The sequence below is a fragment of the Stegostoma tigrinum genome, chromosome 10 (genome assembly GCF_030684315.1).
Source record: "Stegostoma tigrinum isolate sSteTig4 chromosome 10, sSteTig4.hap1, whole genome shotgun sequence".
Lineage (NCBI taxonomy): Eukaryota > Metazoa > Chordata > Chondrichthyes > Orectolobiformes > Stegostomatidae > Stegostoma > Stegostoma tigrinum.
The window spans coordinates 41,018,155-41,039,424 of NC_081363.1; the positions used below are offsets into that span (position 1 = coordinate 41,018,155).

A 21,270-nucleotide genomic window follows, 5' to 3' on the forward strand; every position below is an offset into this window, starting at 1 on the left:
GATCAGTGACTATGGGGCATAGATTCAGGGTAAGGGCAAGGAGGTTTAGAGGAGATGTGAGAATTTTTTTTCCACTCTGGGTGATGGGAAGCTGGAACCCACTGCCTGTAAGGGTGGTAGAACAGAAGGTCTCGGACTTAATGGGCCAAAGGGCCTTTTCCCTTCTATCTCTGATGCTGATAAAAATCAATGGCAGAAGGTCCTGGCAAGTTAAAATGATCACTTCAGCCATGCTATGGGCAAAGGGACATTGATCTTCCTTTCCAGATTTCCCCTCATGCCTAAATAGCAATATTTTCTTTTTTGCTTGCATGTGTGTTTGGGAAGTTAGAATTCTACTGAGTAGAGCTACATGTCAATAGTTCATAATTGTTTATCTGGTGTTCCATCATTTGTTTACTTGTCCAAAAAGTAATTCTTGTTAAGTACAAAAATCTGGCCCATGCTTTCTGTCAATGAGGTTGTAAAGGACAGATAAATTTGGGAATTTTATAAAAGCTTTAACGAGTGATATGTCAGGGAATAGTGGGGCTTCATTTACGGCACACTACTGCAGTGAGGTGTAACAAGTGTTGGGTAAGGCTGATGAATTTACTGGCCAATCGGGGAAAGTTTCTTTTCCTTTCCTTGTCTTCTACACAGTTTTTCTCTCCACTGATACTGCTGGACCTGAATTTCTTGAGCACTTCTGTATTTATTTCAGATGACCAACATCTGCATATTTTGCGTTTATCATTCAACCTGTGTTTATTGCCTCTTCTAATGTTAAGGAAGAAGTTGGTTATAAATTGTCTCTCACAGGAGCGCCTCATCCTCACTACTTATCCTATGTTATACGAAGAAAGAAGATTGAGAACAAAGACCTGTAAATAAAACAAAAGTCATTGGTGTAGTCAAAGATTTGAATAGGTGTCAGTTGATAAGCATTATCTCTGATGTTTGAGCAGGAAAAATGATTTGTGCAAACATTAAGATGGTCATAGAGAGAAAATGTAAAGGCTTTAGATCGGGAAGAAGCAATTTAGCCAGCTGTGAGAATCTTTGTGGCTTGGTCGTGAACATTTGCGTGAGATCTATGAGTAGAATTGGTCCTGAATAAAAGGAGGGATCAACTGGGCTATGAACTGTTGTAAACAAGAAATGCTGAAAATCACCGTAGGTCAGATAGTATTGGGAGGGAGGGAGCTCTTCTTCAGAGCTGAAGTGAAGTGTGGAAGTTGCAGCATTTGTCCTATAAATTGGGGGGGAGGGGTGTGGTTTGGCGGCAGTGCGTGTAGAGTGCTGGTGGAGAAAAGATGTTTATAGTTCATGTTAAGTGATTGCAATGTGGTAGTGGCAGAACACTGAAAGACAAAACAGTCCCACTTGGGTGGGAGGAGGGGAAAAAGGCCATGGTGATTAAGAATGTCACAAGTAAAGCTAAAAGAAAGGGAAGTAATGGGAGTTGTTTTTTAAATTTGAAGGTGTTGAACTCGTTAAGTCCAGAAGGCTATGAAGTACCCAGTCTGAAGTTGAGATGTTGTTCCTCCAGTTTGCACTGTGACTCACTGGAATGCTGCGACATGCCGAAGATAGACAAGTGTGCGTGCAAGGACGCTGTGATGAGATGACTGGCTACAGGAAGGCCGGGGTCATGCACACAGACCAGAAGTGTTGTGCAAAGCGGTCACCTGTTTGGTTTCTCCAATATAAATTAGACCACATTGGGTGCAGTGAATGCAATACACAGATTGGAGGAGGTATAGCTGAAATGTTGCTTCACCTGGAAAGACTGATTATGCCCTTTGATGGTGAGCAGGGAGGAGGTGAAGGGGCAGATGTTGCACCTTCTGCATTTACATGGGTAGGTGGTGTGGGGTTTTGGTGGTCGTAGAATGGCGAACAGAGGGAGAGATGAAATGCAGACGGGGGAAGTGAAGAAAAGATGTGTTTGGTGGTGGTGTTCTGCTGAAGTTGTCTGAAATGGTGGCGAATGATCCTTTGAATGTGGAGGCTGGTGGGATAAAATGTGAGCACAAGGGGGCCGATTATGATGTTGTGACTGATGGGAAGGGATAAGGGCAGATGCACAGGTGGTAGGTTGGATGTGGTTGAGGGCGCTGTCAATCACAATGTGCTGGAAGCCATGGTTATGGAAGACGCAAGCTGGATTAGTAGCACTGTTTTGGAAGGTGGCATCATCTGAACAGATGCGATGTAGGCGAAGGAACTGGAAAATGGGATGGAATCCTTGTAGCACCTGCGGTGTGAAGAGCTGTTGTGAGAACTGTGGGAGCCAGTGGCTTTCTAGTGAACAGTTTATTCCCTGAAATGGAGATGGATAGGTCAAGGAAAGTGTTGGAAATGGATAGTGTGAAAGTTAGAGGGGTGGAAATTGGAAACAAAATGAACAAATTTTGCAAGGTCCTCATAGGAGCATGAAGCAGCACCGAAGCAGTCATTGATTTACTGAGAAAACAGTTGTGGGGAGGGGACCGGTTTAGGGCTAGAACAAGAATTTTTCCCACATAATCCATAAAGAGGCAGGCAGAACTTGGACCCATGAGGATGCCCATAGCCTTGGCAGAAATGAGATGAATAAAGGAGAAATTGTTCAGTGAGAGAACAAGCTCAGCCGCGCGGAGGACAGTGTTGGAGGATGGCGAGTGTTCGGGCATCTGGTTGAGGAAGAAGCCTAGTGGGGGATGGAGGTAAAGAGGAATTGGACAATCCAGGGTGAACAGAAGGTGGTTATAGGGCCAAAACAGAGGAGGACATCAGAGGAATCGTGATTATAGGTGGGCAGTGTCTAGACAAGTGGAGAGAGGACAGAGTCAAGGTAGGAGGAAATGAGTTCGGTGGGAAAACAAGTTGACGGGGCTCTCAACCACATCTGACCGATTGTCCATGCTACTGCCCTTTCCCTTTCCTGTCGCTCTCAACAGTGTGACCAGGCTCCCCTTGTTCTCACGTCACATCCATCCAGTCTCTGTATTCTAAGGATCATTCTCCACCATTTCAGACAATTCCAGCAGACTGCCACCACTAGACTCATCTTTCCCTCACTGCCCCATCTGCATTTCGCAGGTATCTTTCCCTCAGGGACTTTATAGTCCATCCCTTAACTGCCAACACCATCTCTCCCTTCCCACACCACCTTCCCATGTAACCACAGAGCGAGCAATACCTGCCCCTTCACCACCTCCCTGCTTCCCATCCAGGGGCGTAAACAGTCTTTCCAGATGAAGTAGCATTTCTTTTGTACCTCCTCCAATCTTGTGCCACTAATGTGGTGAATTCTACTTTGGAGAAATCAAATGCAGACTGGATGACCACTTTGCAGAACACCTCTGGTCTACATGCAAACGTCAACCTGACCATCTAGAGCCAGTCATTTCAATACAGTGAATTGCTCATGTGCACACTTGTCTGCTTTTGGCACATTGCAGTGCTCCAGTGAGTCACAGCGCAAACTGGAGGAACAACATCTCATCTTCAGACTGGGCACTTCACAGCTTTCTGGACTTAATAGTGGGTTCAACACCTTCAGGTTGTGAACCAACTCCTGTTTATTCCCTTTCTTTTAGCTTTACTTGTTACTTTCTTTGTCAACGTGTCCTCTCTCCTGTCCGCCAACCCCAGTTGGACTGTCTCCTTTTTCAAGTCTGGCGGTGAGACGCACCATTGTTCTGCCATTCTCACATTCTAATCAATTAACCTGAACTTTTAATGTGTTTTCTCCACCAGCACTCTACACTCTACCATCCCCACACACATTATCACCCCATCCCCCGCCAACTATAACATAAATTCTGCCCTTCCACACTTCTCTTCAGCTCTGGTGAAGAGTCATCTAGTCTTGAAAAGTCAGAGATAATGGGAACTGCAGATGCTGGAGAATCCAAGATAACAAAGTGTGAAGCTGGATGAACACAGCAGTCCAAGCGGCATCTCAGGAGCACAAAAGCTGACGTTTCGGGCCTAGACCCTTCATCAGAGAGGGGGATGGGGAGAGGGTGCTGGAATAAATAGGAGAGGGGGGAGGCGGACCGAAGATGGAGAGAAAAGAAGATAGGTAGAGAGTATAGGTGGGGAGGTAGGGGGGGGATAGGTCAGTCCAGGGAAGACAGACAGGTCAAGGAGGCGGGATGAGGTGGTAGGTAGGAAATGGAGGTGCGGCTTGAGGTGGGAGGAAAGGATGGGTGAGAGCAAGAACAGGTTAGGGAGGCAGAGACAGGCTGGGCTGGTTTTGGGATGCAGTGGGGGGAGGGGAAGAACTGGGCTGGTTTTGGGATGCAGTGGGGGAAGGAGCAGTTTTGAAGCTTGTGAAGTCCACATCGATACCATTGTGCTGCAGGGTTCCCAAGTGGAATATGAGTTGCTGTTCCTGCAACCTTTGGGTGGCATCATTGTGGCACTGCAGGAGGCCCATGATGGACAGGTCATCTGAGGAATGGGAGGGGGAGTTAAAATGGCATGCGACTGGGAGGTGGTGTTGTTTGTTGCGAACCGAGCGGAGGTCTTCTGCAAAGCTGTCCCCAAGCCTCCTCTTGATTTCCCCAATGTAGAGGACACAAGTCCTCTTCCTGGACACCACCCCCAGGCCTCCTCCCCTCCCTTGACCTCTTCATCTCCAACTGCTGTCGAGACATCAACCGCCTCAACCTCTCCACCCCTCTCACCCACTCCAACCTCTCCACCGCAGAATGGGTAGCCCTCCGATCCCTCTGCTCCAACCCCAACCTCACCATCAAACCTGCAGACTAGTATGGCGCACTGACCTCTACATCGCGAGGCCAAACGCCAACTCTCCGATACCACCTCCTACCGCCCCCTTGATCATGACCCCACCCCCGAGCACCAAACCATCATCTCCAACACCATCATCTCCAACCTCATCACCTCAGGGGACTTCCCACCCATAGCCTCCAACCTCATTGTTCCCCAACCCCGCACGGCCCGTTTCTATCTCTTTCCCAAAATCCACAAACCCGCCTGCCCTGGTCGACCCATTGTCTCAGCCTGTTCCTGCCCCACCGAACTCATCTCCACCTATCTGGACTCCATTTTTCTCCCCTTTGGTCCAGGGACTCCCTACCTACGTCCGTGACACCACCCACTCCCTCCACTTCCTCCAGGACTTCAAATTCCCTGGCCCCCAAAACCTCGTTTTCACCATGGACGTCCAGTCCCTTTACGCCTGTATTCCTCATGCAGATGGCCTCAAAGCCCTCCGCTTCTTCCTGTCCCGCAGGCCCGACCAATTCCCCTCCACCGACACCCTCATCCACCTAGCCAAACTCGCCCTCACCCTCAACAACTTCTCGTTCGATTCCTCCCACTTCCTACAGACAAAGGGGGTGGCCATGGGTACCCGCATGGGCCCAAGCTATGTCTGCCTCTTTGTAGGTTACGTGGAACAGTCCCTCTTCCGCACCTAGACAGGCCCCAAACCCCACCTCTTCCTCTGTTACATTGACTGCATTGGCGCCGCCTCTTGCTCCCCAGAGGAGCTCAAACAGTTCAGCCACTTCACCAACACCTACCACCCGAACCTCAAGTTCATCTGGGCCATCCCCAACTCATCCCTCACCTTCCTGGACCTCTCAGTCTCCATCTCGGGTAACCAGGTAGAAACTGATGTCCATTTCAAGCCCACTGACTCCCACAGCTACCTACAATACACCTCCTCCCACCCACCCTCCTGCAAAAATTCCATCCCCTATTCCCAATTCCTCCGCATCTGCTCCCCAGATGAGGCATTCCACTCCCACACATCCCAGATGTCCACGTTCTTCCAGGACCGCAACTTTCCCCCCACAGTGATCGAGAACGCCCTTGACCACGTCTCCTGCATTTCCCGCAACACATCCCTCACACCCCGCCCCCGCCACAACCGCCCCCAGAGGATCCCCCTCGTTCTCACATACCACCCCACCAACCTCTGGATACAACGCATCATCCTCCGACACTTCCGCCATCTACAATCCGACCCCACCACTCAAGACATTTTTCCATCCTCACCCTTTTCTGCCTTCCGGAGGGACCACTCTTTCCGCGACTCCCTTGTTCGCTCCACACTATTCCCAACCCCACCACACCTGGCACCTTCCCCTGCAACCACAGGAAGTGCTACATTTGCCCCCACACCACCTCCCTCACTCCAATCCCAGGCCCCAAGATGTCCTTCCACTTCAAGCAGATGTTCACCTGCACATCTGCCAATGTGGTATATTGTATCCATTGTACCCAGTGTGGCTACCTCTACATTGGGGAAACTAAGAGGCGGCTTGGGGACCGCTTTGCAGAACACCTCCGCTCAGTTCGCAACAAACAACTACACCTCCCAGTCGCGAACCATTTTAACTCCCCCTCCCATTCCTCAGATGACATGTCCATGATGGGCTTCCTGCAGTGCCACAATAATGCCACCCGAAGGTTGCAAGAACAGCAACTCATATTCCGCTTTGATACCATTAGGCTGCAGGGTTCCAATGTGGACTTCACAAGCTTCAAAATCTCCCCTCTCCCCACTGCATCCCAAAACCAGCCCAGCTCGACCGCTCCCCCCACTGCATCCCAAAACCATCCCAGCCTGTCTCTGCCTCCCTAACCTGTTCTTCCTCTCACCCATCCTTTCCTCCCACCTGAAGCCACACCTCCATTTCCTACCTACCACCTCATCCCGCCTTCTTGACCTGTCTGTCTTCCCTGGACTGACCTATCCCCTCCCTACCTCCCCACCTATACTCTTCTCTCTATCTATCTTGATTTCTCTTCATCTTCGGTCCGCCTCCCCCTCTCTCCCTATTTATTCCAGTTCCCTCACCCCATCCCCCTCTCTGATGAAGGGTCTAGGCCCGAAACGTCAGCTTTTGTGCTCCTAAGATGCTGCTTGGCTTGCTGTGTTCATCCACCTCCACACTTTGTTATCTTTGACTTGAAAAGTTTGCTTGCTCACTTGGTGGAAGCTGTCTGACCTGCTGTGATTTCCAGCATTTGTTGTTTTCAGTGTAGATTCCAGCATCTATGACAATTTGCTCCTACTATGTGAACTAATGTAATTTGTTTAAAAATGATGTGGCTGCTATTTGGGATGTTGGCTGTGGTGGCAGTCGAGGATCTACAGTTCACCTTAGTGGCCTTGAAATGGCTCCTGCGCCTGATCACAAGTAGTTGAACCTTACAGCATATTCCACATGTTGCCATCAGATGAGGATAGTCACACCCCTCTAATAAACCTGCATAAAGCATATCTCAGCCATTTGGAAGAGGGGTATTAAGAACTGTGGATAGTTGTGCATCAGATTCTTGTGTAGCTTGGTTAACTCGAGGAAAATAGAAAATTACAGACAATAAAAGCTTCAAATGCAAAAATTGGCATCCAGTTCTGCATTCTAGACCAGTATTGTCGTGCCATGATATCATCACTGAATTGTATGAAGTAATATTACAGAGAAAATCATGCCATTATGTCAGTTCGATCATTTGTGTACAGTTTAAAAGTGATCTGTAAATAAAAATTCAGATCCTTAGAAAAGGCCTTGGAGCTGTCAAATCATTTTTCATAGAGATTGGTTCACTGATCTTCTTTCAGGTAAATGAAATTGTCATCCTTTTTTGATCTGTTTTACATTTACCTTTATTGCCATCCTGATGTGTGTTACAGTTAACTTTGAATCAAACTGAGACAAACTACATCAATTTTGGATCCAAGTAGCCACCACATTTTCAAGAGAAATTGGGGATAAGCTGTAAATAAGTAATAGTGTTTCCAGTAATATCTACTTCTCATAAATTCTTTTTATTCAAAGAAGTTGCCTTATATTACTTTGATGGTCTGCTTTCTAGACATAGAATGATTGTTTCATTGTGCTTAATTCCTAGATTTCACCTTCATTTTGTAATGAACCAAAAATCTTGCCTGAAGTCTATAACATAGCAGAAACTCTGATCCTCTATTTTGATGAGCTGGAACATAAAGAAAATGAGTAAGTGAGAAACCAAGACTTGCACTTTAATTTGAAGCACCATGAGATCATCTTAGGGGACAAAACAACAAGTAGTTTGTATTTAGTGCTGGTCAGACTAGTGGTCAAAGAGGGACTGAACCATCTGTTATACGCTGAATGTACAGTCACAACTCGTACAGGTTAGATGCAAGCAAAGTGCGTGGAACAGAGAGAGTACAGTGATCAGGTTGCTTCACTGCTGTACCTGTGATGTTAACGGAGTCCAAGGTGTTTTGTTATCCAGTTGTCGGTTTGAAAGCTACAGATGTATGGTGGTAATTTTTCCTGTCTTTATTAGTAATTTATTGTTCTAATTAAGATTGAGATAATTGTCAGTAATTTTCTCACTATCTCTGAAAATGAGATTCACCTTAACATTTTGCAGAGAGTCGCAATCTTTACTGTCTTGGAATTTAAAAGTATAATTTTGACGCTCCAAAGGGCGATATTGAATTAGCTGCCCAGTATATGTCTCCTGATTTTCTTTCCATAGTGGCTGGCAGAGGCATAAACAGACTTCTGATTTGATATTGCTGGTTTTACATTTATCACTCAATGTTAAAGTTACATATAAATTATTCAAAAGGGTCATGGCAGGCAGACATACGACTTCACAGTCTTAAGTCTAAAAAGTGAAAAATGGCCAGCTTCCCAATATTGGTTGTCCCTAAACAAGACACAGGTTTTAAAAGCGAAGATAACATGTAAATTTTCTGAATTCAAGTTGGCAATAAGGTACTTGTGCCTTGTTAGCAAGATACCTGTCACCCCGTTGTTAGTACACCTTGAAATCCTGAGTGCACTTTGTTAATTTTTCCTTTTGTCCCTTTTGGTTGAATTTTCAGGTTGGTCATTGTGGCAGTCAAGGTACCTTTGTGAGACATTAGCTTGGGCACTGTAAGATGTTAGAAATCTGAAGGAGTAGAGGGTAACCATTTTGTCCACTGTGAACATCTATATCAGCCACTCAATAATGTTAGTGTCAAGAGCATTATTAGTTAGGTTTGTATTGAGTCAGTGGAAATGATCTCCCAAACACTTTGATCGCACTTTAGTTGCATTTATTGGTACATTTATGCTGATTGTTGAAAGTTTTCTTAAACTTGGGACTGGGGGGTTTGAGTCATAAAGAGAGGCTGGATAGACTGGAACTTTTTTTTCACTGGAGCGTAAAAGGTAGAGGGGTGATCTTATAGAGGCTTATAAAATCATGAAGGGCACAGATGAGATGACTAGCAAAGGTCTTTTCCCTAGGGGAGGGGAGTTCAAAGCTAGGGGGCATATTTTTAAGGTGAGAGGAGAAAGATTTAAAAGGGAGATGGGGGGCAGCTGTTTCATACAGAGGGTGGTGTGTTTACAGAATGCGCTGCCATTTGATGTGATAGATTGGAGTATAGTTACAATACTTAAAAGACATTTGGGCAGGAACATGAATAGGAGGAATTTATATGGATGTGGGCCAAATGCAGGCAAGTGTGACTAAATTAGTTTGGGTAACTTGTTTGGCATGGATGAATTGGATCGAAAGTTCTGTTTCTGTGTTGCATGATTGTACACAGTATTTTAGTTGTGCATGAGGTAGTTTAAGTAAGCTTTTCATGATAAAGTTAATTGTTGAAGCAAATTTTTAATGGAATTTTATCAACTTCTTTCATTTTAATAGATCAACAGGAATGAATTTGAACCGTGGCAGTGTATTGATGTTTTTGCCAGGTAATGTTTCGAAATTGTTCTAATGTTCAACTGTATATTTTGAGCAAGGGTGCCAAACATACTTCAGTCAAAATATTCAATTCCTGGACGTATTCATTTTAATCAAACTGTACTGGTATAACTAGTTGGTTACGTGGGTAGAAGACCTTGCATTGAGAAAATCCATCTCTTACTTCCAGGCTCAGTGCAGCTCAGAACCAACAGAGCCAACAACTCCATATAGAATTTATTATGTGACATCAAGAAAATGTGACATTGTGCTGTTTTTCTGATTGGAACTGAACCTCATTGAGTTAGTGCTTTGAATTGCTTTCCAGAAGTAGAAGAGATAATACCATGATATTCATTACCTCTACGTGCAATCACTGATGTTTTCCAAATCTTTGGTTTTTGGCTGTTGTCAGTTAGAATTATTTTAAGTGCAGACTTGCTCTTGATTTACTTACTAAAATATATATATGAGCAGACATTGCAATTTTTCCATCTTTCCTGGTCTGACTTTGCTTTGTTTTGTGTTATGCCTGATGTGACTCTGGAGGACCATCATAATGTGATTCAGTATACTGTGATTTGGCTAATCACTGGGTGGGGTGTGTTGCAGCTTCAAAAGAAGTAGATCTTTATCAAAATCTTGTTTTTGCTAATGGTGAGAAAATTGATTTTTTTTATTAATATGGTGCAGCTGTAATGTGCTGTCACTTTTTGGATCTCTACATTTGCACTGTAAAGGACTTCCACAGTAATATTTAATATTAAATTTTGAATGCAAATGACTTGGCAGATTTAAAACCATTTTGTTCTGTTTCTTGTGCTGAAAGGATAGATGTACAATGTAGCTAAAGTTAGGATACATATTTTGTTAGGATTTTGTATTAATGTGTTCTGTTCCAGATACTTCCTCTCTTTCTTCACGTCTAATGTATCCAATCTTTAGGTCTGGCAGAAATAAATCACTTGCATGAGGTCCTCTCCTCCATGGTTCAGAAGAGGTAAGGCACTGTTTTTGATGTATAATGCAATAAGGCAAATTCTGTGACAGTGCATTGGTTGCTCAGCATCAGTTTTCCTCTTGTCCTTGAGGTAGCTTCAGAGTTTTTTTCCCTGCACAGCTACATATAAAAGCATGTTATTTTAAATGTGACTCACTGCATAAACAGATTGTGTAATTTTCGTGAATTTGAATGCTGATGCATTTCCCACTTTAGGAAATCGAGCAAGTGAAAAAGCAAAGGTGTTGCAACTCTTTGCTGACAAGCATAACACTTGGGGTTTCTTCAGTGTGACCAAGATGATACAAGGACCTAACACCCTTGGCCTGAAATTGGTATTTTGAGGTTTTGAGAGAAAGAAAACATCAGCCTCTGATGGAGAGGACATTTTAGAGAACTTTGTGGGATTTGGGGAATTTTCTCAAACAGAATGTGGCAGACGTCAAAGCCACTGCTAAACACATGAAGAATGGAGAAGTCACCGAAGTGGGCAGGGTTCCAGTGGAGATTTTCAGACTTGCAGAAGCAGGGTTTCACTGCCGTCTCCATTAACTGCTGATGAAAATCTTGGACAAAGAATATAGCCCTGCTCATCTTGGGGATGCTGTCATTGCCACTGTCTTCAAGAAATGAAACAAAGTGGACTGTGCGAACGACCTGAGGAATTTCCTGCTCTCCAACGGGAAGAAGGTCATCAGCTGAATCCTTGCTAGGTGCCTTTTCCCATCTTTGAGGAAATTTTTCCTGAAAGCCAGTATGGCTTCTGAACAAACCGTGGAATTGTGGACATAGTCAGTGTACAGAAACTCCAAGAAACACACCAGGAATGACACCAACCGGTCCGTATGGCTTTCATCAACCCGACCAAATCTTTTGACTCAATCTGCCCGGAAGATCGGGTCAAAGACCAGCAGTCCAGTGAAATTCATCAATGTCCACCATTTCTTCCATCATAATTTGAGACATGGTCCTCCCTGATGGTAATGAAACACAATCCTTTGAGGTCAAGACAAGCCAATTAGGGATGGGTAATCACCCCCATCCTTTTCTCCATCTTTTTTGCCACTGATTTTTATCTTGTCAAAAATAAGCAAAAATGATGAGGTATTTTGAGGGAACGAGTATCCACTAAGCCTAGTGTGGGATGTTGAGTGCAATTGAGGGCAGATGTTGCAAGCGATGATAAGAGTCACTGAGACTGTGCCTTGGTGGGAGGTATATGCAGTAACAAGGAGAAGCCTGGTACATCTTACGGCACTACAGGCCATTTACTTGTAATATTGAGATGGCACCGATTTGGATGGTAACTTAAGGCTGCCCGGTCCTATGGCAAGAGAACCCATCTCCTCTGCAGTAACTCTTGAGCTTATCAGAGAATCGTGGTACCATCCTCTTTTTCTCAGAAGATGTTCTTGACTGAGCAGGACAGGCCAGCTTTGCAATGCCAATACACATCTGCGTGAACTGTAACCATTTTAAGATGGCAGGTGTTTAAGAGGTGCTGGTCATTCAACAGACGAGTAGTTTTGTGAACAGTATGTGGTAAGATAGGGATAGAGTCAGATGTGATGAATGGCATTGGGGCAGGATATATAGTTAATGAGACATGAGTGTTAATATACTGCAAGAAACCTCACAAGGTCTTGTTGTAATCAGACAAAGCCAAGTGAAATTTAATTGCTGGGATGCCAAATTTTCAACTTCGGTTAAGACACCTCTGCTCATCTTGTCTGTGCTACCTGAAAAGCAATTAAAGGCTCAGATTCCAACCCTTGCTGTTTCTATAATAGTTTACGATATCAGTGAAAAAAAATACAATTTGTTTGTAGATCTTCGTCACATTACAGCCTTTACCTGCTTTGAATGTTGAAAATTTAGCCACACTTAGACTATATCTTAGTCTGTCTAATGGATAAAATAGAGATCTCCCCTCTACCTGTCGACATGTTGAGACTCTTGCTGTTGCAAGTTTCTGCTATAAATATAAACTACGTATGAGTACTGAAACCTTATGAACTTCTCCTTAATTCAGAAGTGTGACCCTGTCAAAACTGAGAGAACCTTTCTTAAAATGCATTCTTATCCATAAAAAAGTCAAAATATGATGTTTTAATTGTAGGCTGCATGTATATCCACTACATTCAAGTGTGACCTTAGAAGAGCAAAGTAATGTGTTCCTGACCCCTGTGCCTGGCTATAGGAAGGTGAGAGTATCATAAAAAGTTTATGAAATTGTTTGTAAAAACACTTAATTCGAATAATTCACCAGTGATACTTAACTTACTTTTGTGACTCATTGGCAGTTGAGTGATCATCTTAATCTTTTTTAATGCAAAAGCAAGATGCTTTTTTTTTAAAGTTAGTTCCTGCTGGCAAATATTGCAGTAATGTATTTAATTTTGAATAAAAGTAGCTTCTAGTTAAACAAATCAGCATCAACAGACGTCCATAAATGTGCTCAATATAGACAATGAACTGCTGGCTTGCTAAATCAAGGTTCCTTGCAGTTGTATCACAAATGTGGATAGATATGTTGTTTTTAAGAGTGACATGTAAATTTTTTTTTCAAATTTCCAGTTTGCTTGAGGTGCACTGCGCATATCATAGGAAGAAATCCTGGTAATGTTCGAGGTGTGTTGGAAGAGTTATAAGCCCTGTGCCTAAATTGCTCTTCACACTCTCGTGCAGAAAGTAGGTCCTGCAAACAAGGCAACGGGAATGTAGAGCATTTAGCTCAGCATTGTTCATTTTCTTTGAAATTTTTGGACAGTTGAAATAAACCAAAAGACAGGAAAATTATTGACTTTTTTTTCCGACAGTTTCAAGTATTTTCCAAATGCGTGACATCACATACACCATATAGTTGCTAACTTTGCTACACTATCCTTATGTGTGGATTAAGTAGTTGGTCTCCTTCGGCTGTGTGTTCACTGCATGAACATCAGAGGTAATGGAGAATAACAGAATTATTGCAAGATTAGCATGGGTCATCTGTAGAGAGGGTGTGGTACTTGGCTTGGAGTAGAGTCCCAAAAAATTCCTCTGTAGTGCTTGCTGAATGGCAGATGTTTTTGCTTATGTTCAATCTGGACCTGATTGACCCAGTCTGCTCCTGGGTAGGGGTGGGCCATCTATACCCATAAACTTGATCCTTGTGGTCACTGACTTGCTTTGATTTTCAATTGAGTAAAGCCTCAATTTTTCACCCTTGCTTTCAAAGCCTCCCATGGGCTCTTCCTTCCTTTATCCCTGTGACCTTCTCTGAGACAGCTGGATGACTCTGTTTTAGCCTTTTTCCCTTACTGATTTTAACACCACTAGTGATGGCAATGGTCAGCATCAGCTTCCAAGAATGTAAGCTCTGTATTTCCCTCTAAGCCTTTCTCCATGCCTCCTCTTTATTTCTGCTTTAGGAAACTTCTTTAATACCATCTCTTTCCCTTTTTTGGTCCTCTGCCCTGTTGTCTTCTGGTGTATTTTGGTGTTGAATTTTATTTGGTAGCGCACTTTGAACTGTCTTGGGATGCTTTATATCACTGAATGTGTTATATACCTATCGTTATTTTCTTTACAAGAATGAGTTCTGAGATTAATTTGGATTTAAAAGCAAATCATAGTTCTCTTATACATAGAAATTGTTTTCTAATATAGTACTTTTTTTGTGCTTGGCTGCATGATGTCAGAAGATTGCCATAGAAATGAGGACATTGTAATTTGTTCATTTAATCTTTCACATTAGTTATTGTTGACTCTGTTTCCCTTAAAATAGATTATTTTGTCCACAAATATTGCTGAGAGCTCTGTCACAGTTTCAGATGTTAAATATGGTAAGCCTCCATTATTTTGTCCTGCTTAAAATAAAATTCAGTGTTTATAACTAAAATAGTATCACTTTGCTATACAACTTATAAAGTTGCATAATAGACTCATAAAATGACAAATGCAAGAATGCTTGTTTGAATGAGTGGAGTACCTGGACAAAGTAAAGCAGGGAAATAGGTGAGTGAGGGAATCTTCAAGGTGAATCTCTTTGAAAAATGCCATCTTGTTTTCATGTAGCATTTATGTAAAACTGACTGTTTAGATTTAGATATATTTATTTGTCACATACTAAATATAGGAATACATAAGTACAGTGAAAAGTGCACAGTTGCCATTCACTGCTGCCACTCAGTTACAAAAACTAGAAATAAAAGATTTTAATAGAACCAAAAGATAAACAATAAAGAAAGAAAAGTCCCAATCTCAGAGTCCAAAGTCCCATGTCCACAGTGGTGCAGGCCCTGCTCTGATTGCTAAGACACCCAGGAGGACTCCTTTGCTGCCACAGAAAGGCCTGCACCTGCTACCATCTGCTGCCACCCTACTGGCCCGCTCTTGCTGCCAACTGCTGCCCCCCTCACTGGCCCGTTCTTACCGCTGACTGACTGCTGCCCCCTGCACAGGCCCGCTCTCACTGCCGACTGCTGCACGGCTCACCGGCCCGCACTGGCTAGAAACTGCTGCCCCGCTTGCTGGCCTGCTGCCCGTGCCGACTACTGCTCCCCTCACCAGCCTGCTCTCACTGCCAACTGTTGCCCCCTCACCGGCCAACACTCGCTGCTGACTGTCGCCCCCTTACCGGCCTGCTCACTGCAGCAGCTCAAGTTAAATAGGTAGCTAGGTGGTGGTATTTTCTTCAGCTGTAGCCGAGCTGAATCATCTGAGTCTCGGGTTGTCTAAAACTAGTGATCTGAGTGCAACTTGCATGGAGTGGAGCTGGGAATTTGTTTAGGTGGGATGAGAGGCAAGGATATGCTGCTTTTTCAGCCTCCAATATTTGGACTTTAGTTTACTATAGGCGAAGATGCTGATTGGTGAGTAACTAGTAAGCTATTCTATTCACAACAGATCATTTACGGAGTTCAGTTGCAGTTGGCCAACTGATCTGAGTATAATTTTTCATTATTCATTTGTGGAATATGGGCATCTCTGGCTGGCCAGCATTTCTTGCCCATCCCTAGTTGCTCTTGAGAAGGTGATTGTGAGCTGGCTTCTTGAACTGTTGCAGTCCTGCTGACGGTTGACCCACAGTGCTATTAGGGAGGGAATTCCAGGATTTTGACCCAGCAACAGAGAAGGAACATTTCCAAGTCAGAATTGTGAGTGGCTTGGAGCAGAACTTAGAGGTAGTGATGTTTCCATATGTCTCATGCTGTTGGCCTTCAAGATGGAAGTTGGTGTGGGTTTGGAAGGTGCTGTCTGAGGATCTTTTGGTGAATTTCTGCAGTGCATCTTGTAGATAGTACCTACTGCTGCTACTGAGCATCAGTGGTGCAGGGAGTGAATGCTTGTGGATGTAGTGCCAATGAAGCGGGCTGCTTTGTCCTGGATGGTGTCAAGCTGCTTGAGTTTTGTTGGGGCTGCACTCATCCAGGCATGCGGGGAATATTCCATCACACCCTTGACTTGTGCCTCGCAGACGGTAGACAGGCTTTGAGGTGTCAGGAGTTAAGTTACTAGCCACAGTATTTCTAGCTTCTGGCCTGCTCTTGCAGCTACTGTTAATGTGGTGAGTCCAGTTGAATTTTTGGTCAGTGGTAATGCCCAGGATGTTGATAGTGGGGGATTCAATGATGGTAAGACCATTGAATGTCAAGGGACGGGGTTAGATTGTCATAGCCTGGCATTTGTGTGGCACAAATATCACTTGCCACGGATCGCCCCAAGTCTGGATATTGCCCACATCTTGTTACGTTTGAACATGGGCTGCTTCAGTATCTGAGGAGTCACAAATGGTGCTGAACATTGTGCAATCATTGACGAACATTCCCACTTCTGACCTTGTGATAGAGTGAATGTCATTGATGAAGCAGCTGAAGATGGTTGGGCCATGGATACTACTCTGAGGAATTCCTGCAGAAGTGTCCTGGAGCTGAGATGATTGACCTTTAACAGCCACGACCACATTCCTGTGTGTCAGGTATATCTCCAACCAGCGGAGAGTTTGCCTCCGATACCCACTGATTCCACTTTTACCCCCAGGGCTCCTTGATGCCACATTCTGTCAATGCAGCCTTGATATCAAAGCAGGCAGTCACTCTCACCTCACCTCTGGAATTCAGCTCTTTGGTTCATGTTGAACCAAGGCTGGAATGAGGCCAGGAGCTGAGTGGCCCTGGCGGAATCCAAACTGGACGTCACTGAGCAGGTTATTTCTGAGCAGATGCTGTTTGATAGTACTGTTGATGAGACCTTCCATCACTATCGTGGTGATCAAGAGTAGACTGATAGGGTGGCAATTGGCTGGGTTGGATTTGTCCTGCTTTTTTATGGACAGGGCATTCCTGGGCAATTTTACACATTGTCGGGTAGATACCAGCGATGTAATTGCACCGGAACAGTTTGGCTAGGGAAGCGGCAAGCTCTGGAGCAGAAGTCTTCAGTACTATTGCTGGAATGTTGTCAGGGCTTGTAGCCTTTACAGCATCCTGGCTGAAGACTAGTATCTGTAATGCTGGGGACAACTGGAGAAAGCTGAGATGGATCATCCACTCGGCGCCTCTGGCTGAATATTGCTACGAAAGCTTCAGCCTTATCTTTTGCACTGATGTGCTGGGCTCTTCCATCATTGAGGTTGGAGATATTTGTGGAGGTTCCTCCTCCAGTGAGTTGTTTAATTGTCTACCACCATTCACGACTGGATGTGGCAGGACAGCAGAGGTGAGAGCTGATCTGTTGGTTGTGGCATTGCTTAACTCTGTCTATCACTTGCTGCTTTCACTGTTTGGTGTGCAGGTAGTCCTGTTTGGTGTTTTCACCAGGTTGTTACCTCATCTTTAATTATGCCTGTTGCAGCTCCTAGTATGTCCTTCTGCACTCTCTATTTAAATAGGTTTGATCTCTTGGCTTGATGGTAATGGTTAAGTGGGGTATATGCTAGGCTATGAGGTTACAGATTGTGCTGGAGTACAATTCCGTTGCTGTTGATGGCTCCCAGCAGGTTTGATTGAGCACACAATCTTTCGGAACATTGCCCCTTCCTCAGTTGTACTAAGAGAGGAAGTATCAAAACACAGGATGTACAAGTAACACATACAAAGGATTATACAACTGATTTGAATATATTCAGTAACCCTAAATTGGCTGGCTAACTCCCACCTGTTAAATCCTTAATCAGTTAGAAAGGAGACTGATTAATATGCAACTCTCCGAATTTCTTTTCAAGTCAATGTGCCGAAATAACTAAAGGTTTTATCGATGAATACAAGAGGTGACATCTCAGGTCAGACTTTGCCTTTTGGTGTGAGGCCTTGTTTAGAAACTGTGTTTTAATGTGGAGTCAGACTGGTTTTATTTCCAAAGCAGGAATTTAGGAAATGCCCAACCGACTGACTTGAGTCCACAAATTGTATGCTTTCTGAACAAGATGGAATGTGTCTGCAGATACAGATCTGCAATTGCAAATTCACCTCATAGTTTGTGTGTGTGTGTGTGTGTGTGTGTGTGTGTGTGTGTGTGTGTGTGTGTGTGTGTGTGTGTGTGTGAGAGGATGTGGGCGTGTGTGCGCGCGTGTGGGAATGGATAGTGTAATGGTGTCACCTGTAATGTGACATGAACCCATGATCCTGGTTGAGGCTATCTTCATGGGTACTGAACTTGGCTATCAGCCTCTGCTTGCCAACTCTGCGTTGTTGTGTATCTCAAAGATTCAAGGCCAAATGTCTTTGACCGCTGAAGTGTTCCCCCACTGGAAGGGCATCTTCCTGTCTGGCGATTGTTGCGACATGTCCATTCATCTGTTGTTGTGGCATCTGCATGGTTTTGTCAATGTACCATGACCTGGGGCATCCTTGCGTGCAGCGTATGAGATGGACAACACTGGCCGCATCTCCGCAATATCTGCCATGCACGTGGTGGGTATTCCAAAATGTATTGGTAGTATCCATGTCGATTATCTGACATATGTTGCACAGATTGCCATGGCAGGGTTGTCTAGTGTTGTGGTTACTGATGTCCTGAAGGCTAGGTAGTTTGCTTTGAACAGTGGTCTGTTTAAGCTTTGGCGGTTGATTGAAGGCAAGAAGTGGAGTTGTAGGGAAGATCTTGGCGAGGTGCTCCTCATCATCGATAATGCGTTGAAGGCTGCAGAGAACATGGTGTAGTTTCTCCTCTCTGGGGCATTATGAACAATGAAGGGTATTCTACCGGTTGTATCCTGTGTCTGTCTTCTGAGGACGTCATTACAGTTTTTTGCTGTGGCCCGTTGGAACTGGCCATTGATGAGTTAAACATCGCATCCTGTTATAAGGAGGGCATCCTTGCTAACCTTCAGGTGTCCTCATGTTTCTCCTCATCTGAACAGATCCTGCATATGAGATAACAAAATGTGAGGCTGGACGAACACAGCAGGCCCAGCAGCATCTCAGGAGCACAAAAGCTGACATTTCGAGGGTCTAGGCCCGAAATGTCAGCTTTTGTGCTCCTGAGATGCTGCTGGGCCTGCTGTGTTTGACCAGCCTCACATTTCGTTATTTTGGATTCTCCAGCATCTGCAGTTCCCATTATCACAGATCCTGCATATGTGTAGGACTTGTCCATAGGAGGTGGATTTTTAAAATATATTTAGGGTGGAATCTAGAGAAGTGCAGCATCATGAGGTTATCCGTAGGCTTGTGGTAGAGTGAGGTACTGAGGTGTCTATCATTGATGGAGATGCATGTCCAAGAATGAAACTGATTCCAAAGAATAGTCTATGGTAAGACATCTTCCCTATGCCTCCACTTCTGGACTTCAAACAACCACCGAACATTAAAAAGGTCATTGTTTGAAGCAATCTACCCGGCCTTCAGGACAACATTGACCACCACACCACATATCCCTGGCATAGCGACCCCTGCAAGACATTGCACATCGTTGACAAGGATACTGCTGTCATACCTGGGAACATCCACCGCCACATGCACTGCTGTGGCTCAGCCAATGTTGTCTATCTTATACACTGCAGGCAAGGATGTCCTGGGACATGGTACATTCGTGAAACCATGCAGATGCTATGACAACAGATGACTGGACACCATGCTACAGTCACCAGACAGGAATGTTCCCTCCCAGTGGGGGAACATTTCAGCAATCAAGCCTCGGATCCTCCGGTAAATGTCCTCCAAGATGAACTTTAGAATACACGACAACGTAGAGTTGCCAAGCAGACACTGATAGCCACGATCGGTACCCAGGAGGCTCTCCCTCCGCCCTTGCCCCCGCCCCGCCTCTCTCTTTCTCTCACATTCTCGACTCCCTCTCCCTGTCTCTCTCTCTCTCTCTCTCTCTCTTCTCCCCCCCCCCCCCACACACATTCTCTCTCACACACTTTCTCTCTGTCTCACATTCTATCTCTCGCATGCTTCTCATTCACTCTCGCTGACGCAGTCGCTGTCTCACGCACGCGCGCGCTCCCGCGCAGTCGCTGTCTCGCGCACGCGCGCGCTCCCGCGCAGTCGCCGTCTCGCGCACGCGCGCGCTCCCGCGCAGTCGCTGTCTCGCTCCCGCGCAGTCGCTGTCTCGCGCGCGCGCGCGCTCCCGCGCAGTCGCTGTCTCGCGCGCGCGCGCGCTCCCGCGCAGTCGCTGTCTCGCGCGCGCGCGCGCTCCCGCGCAGTCGCTGTCTCGCGCGCGCGCGCTCCCGCGCAGCCGCTGTCTCGCGCGCGCTCCCGCGCAGCCGCTGTCTCGCGCGCGCCCTCCCCGCAGCCGCTGTCTCGCGCGCGCCCTCCCCGCAGCCGCTGTCTCGCGCGCGCCCTCCCCGCAGCCGCTGTCTCGCGCGCGCCCTCCCCGCGCCTCTCATTTCCTTGCTCTTGTGCACCTGCACGCACCAGCTCTCTACCCTATTCTGTGTCTCTCTCGTGCACGCACACACATGCACACTGACACATGCAGACACATATATAAACCTATGTGGTGAATTTGTGTTTGCAGATACTTTCTAAATAAAAAGCATACAATTTACGGACACAATTAGTCAGTGGGGCATTTTCTAAATTCCTGCTTTGGAAATAAAACCAGTCTGACTCCTCGTTAAAACACAGACAATTTCTAAACAAGGCCTCAAATGAAAAGGCATTGTCTGACCTGAGATGTCCTCCTTGTATTCGTTGATAAAATCTTGATTTATCTCGGCACATTGACTTGAAAGAAATTGGAAGAGTTGCATATTAATCAGTTGACGCCTACATCTCCTTTCTGACTGATTAAATATTTAACAGGTTAGCCAGCCAGTTTAAGGTTACTGAATATCAATATACATCAGTTATATAATCCTTTTATCTTTTACTTTTCAATTCCATGTCTTGATGCTTCCTCTCTTATTACACTTGAGGAAGGGGCAGTGCTGTGAAAGCTTCTGTGTTCAGCCAAACCTGTTGGACTATAACTTGGTGTTGTGTGATTTTTTTACCTTGTCCAACACCGGCACCTCCACATCACTTCATTTATGAAGCAGATTTAGGTGGAAAGCACTGTTATGGAGGTGGTTGCTTCTTTGGTTTGAGCTTTCAAGGAGAGAGGAAACATGTGATGATCAGGCAGTCTGAGGGAAGTAAGCTTGT

At 45.1% G+C, this 21,270-nt stretch overlaps 1 protein-coding gene across 1 annotated transcript in view; it reads left to right on the plus strand.

Annotated features, from left to right (window-relative positions):
• The window catches only part of tdrd9 (tudor domain containing 9), a 133,557-nt gene that overhangs the window by 49,436 nt on the left and 62,851 nt on the right, over positions 1–21,270 (plus strand). The window contains exons 8-12 of the mRNA XM_048537262.2: positions 7,867–7,970; positions 9,655–9,704; positions 10,639–10,693; positions 12,813–12,897; positions 14,463–14,520. Coding sequence (XP_048393219.1) covers positions 7,867–7,970; positions 9,655–9,704; positions 10,639–10,693; positions 12,813–12,897; positions 14,463–14,520 — 352 coding nt within the window. The remainder of the gene's footprint in view (positions 1–7,866; positions 7,971–9,654; positions 9,705–10,638; positions 10,694–12,812; positions 12,898–14,462; positions 14,521–21,270) is intronic.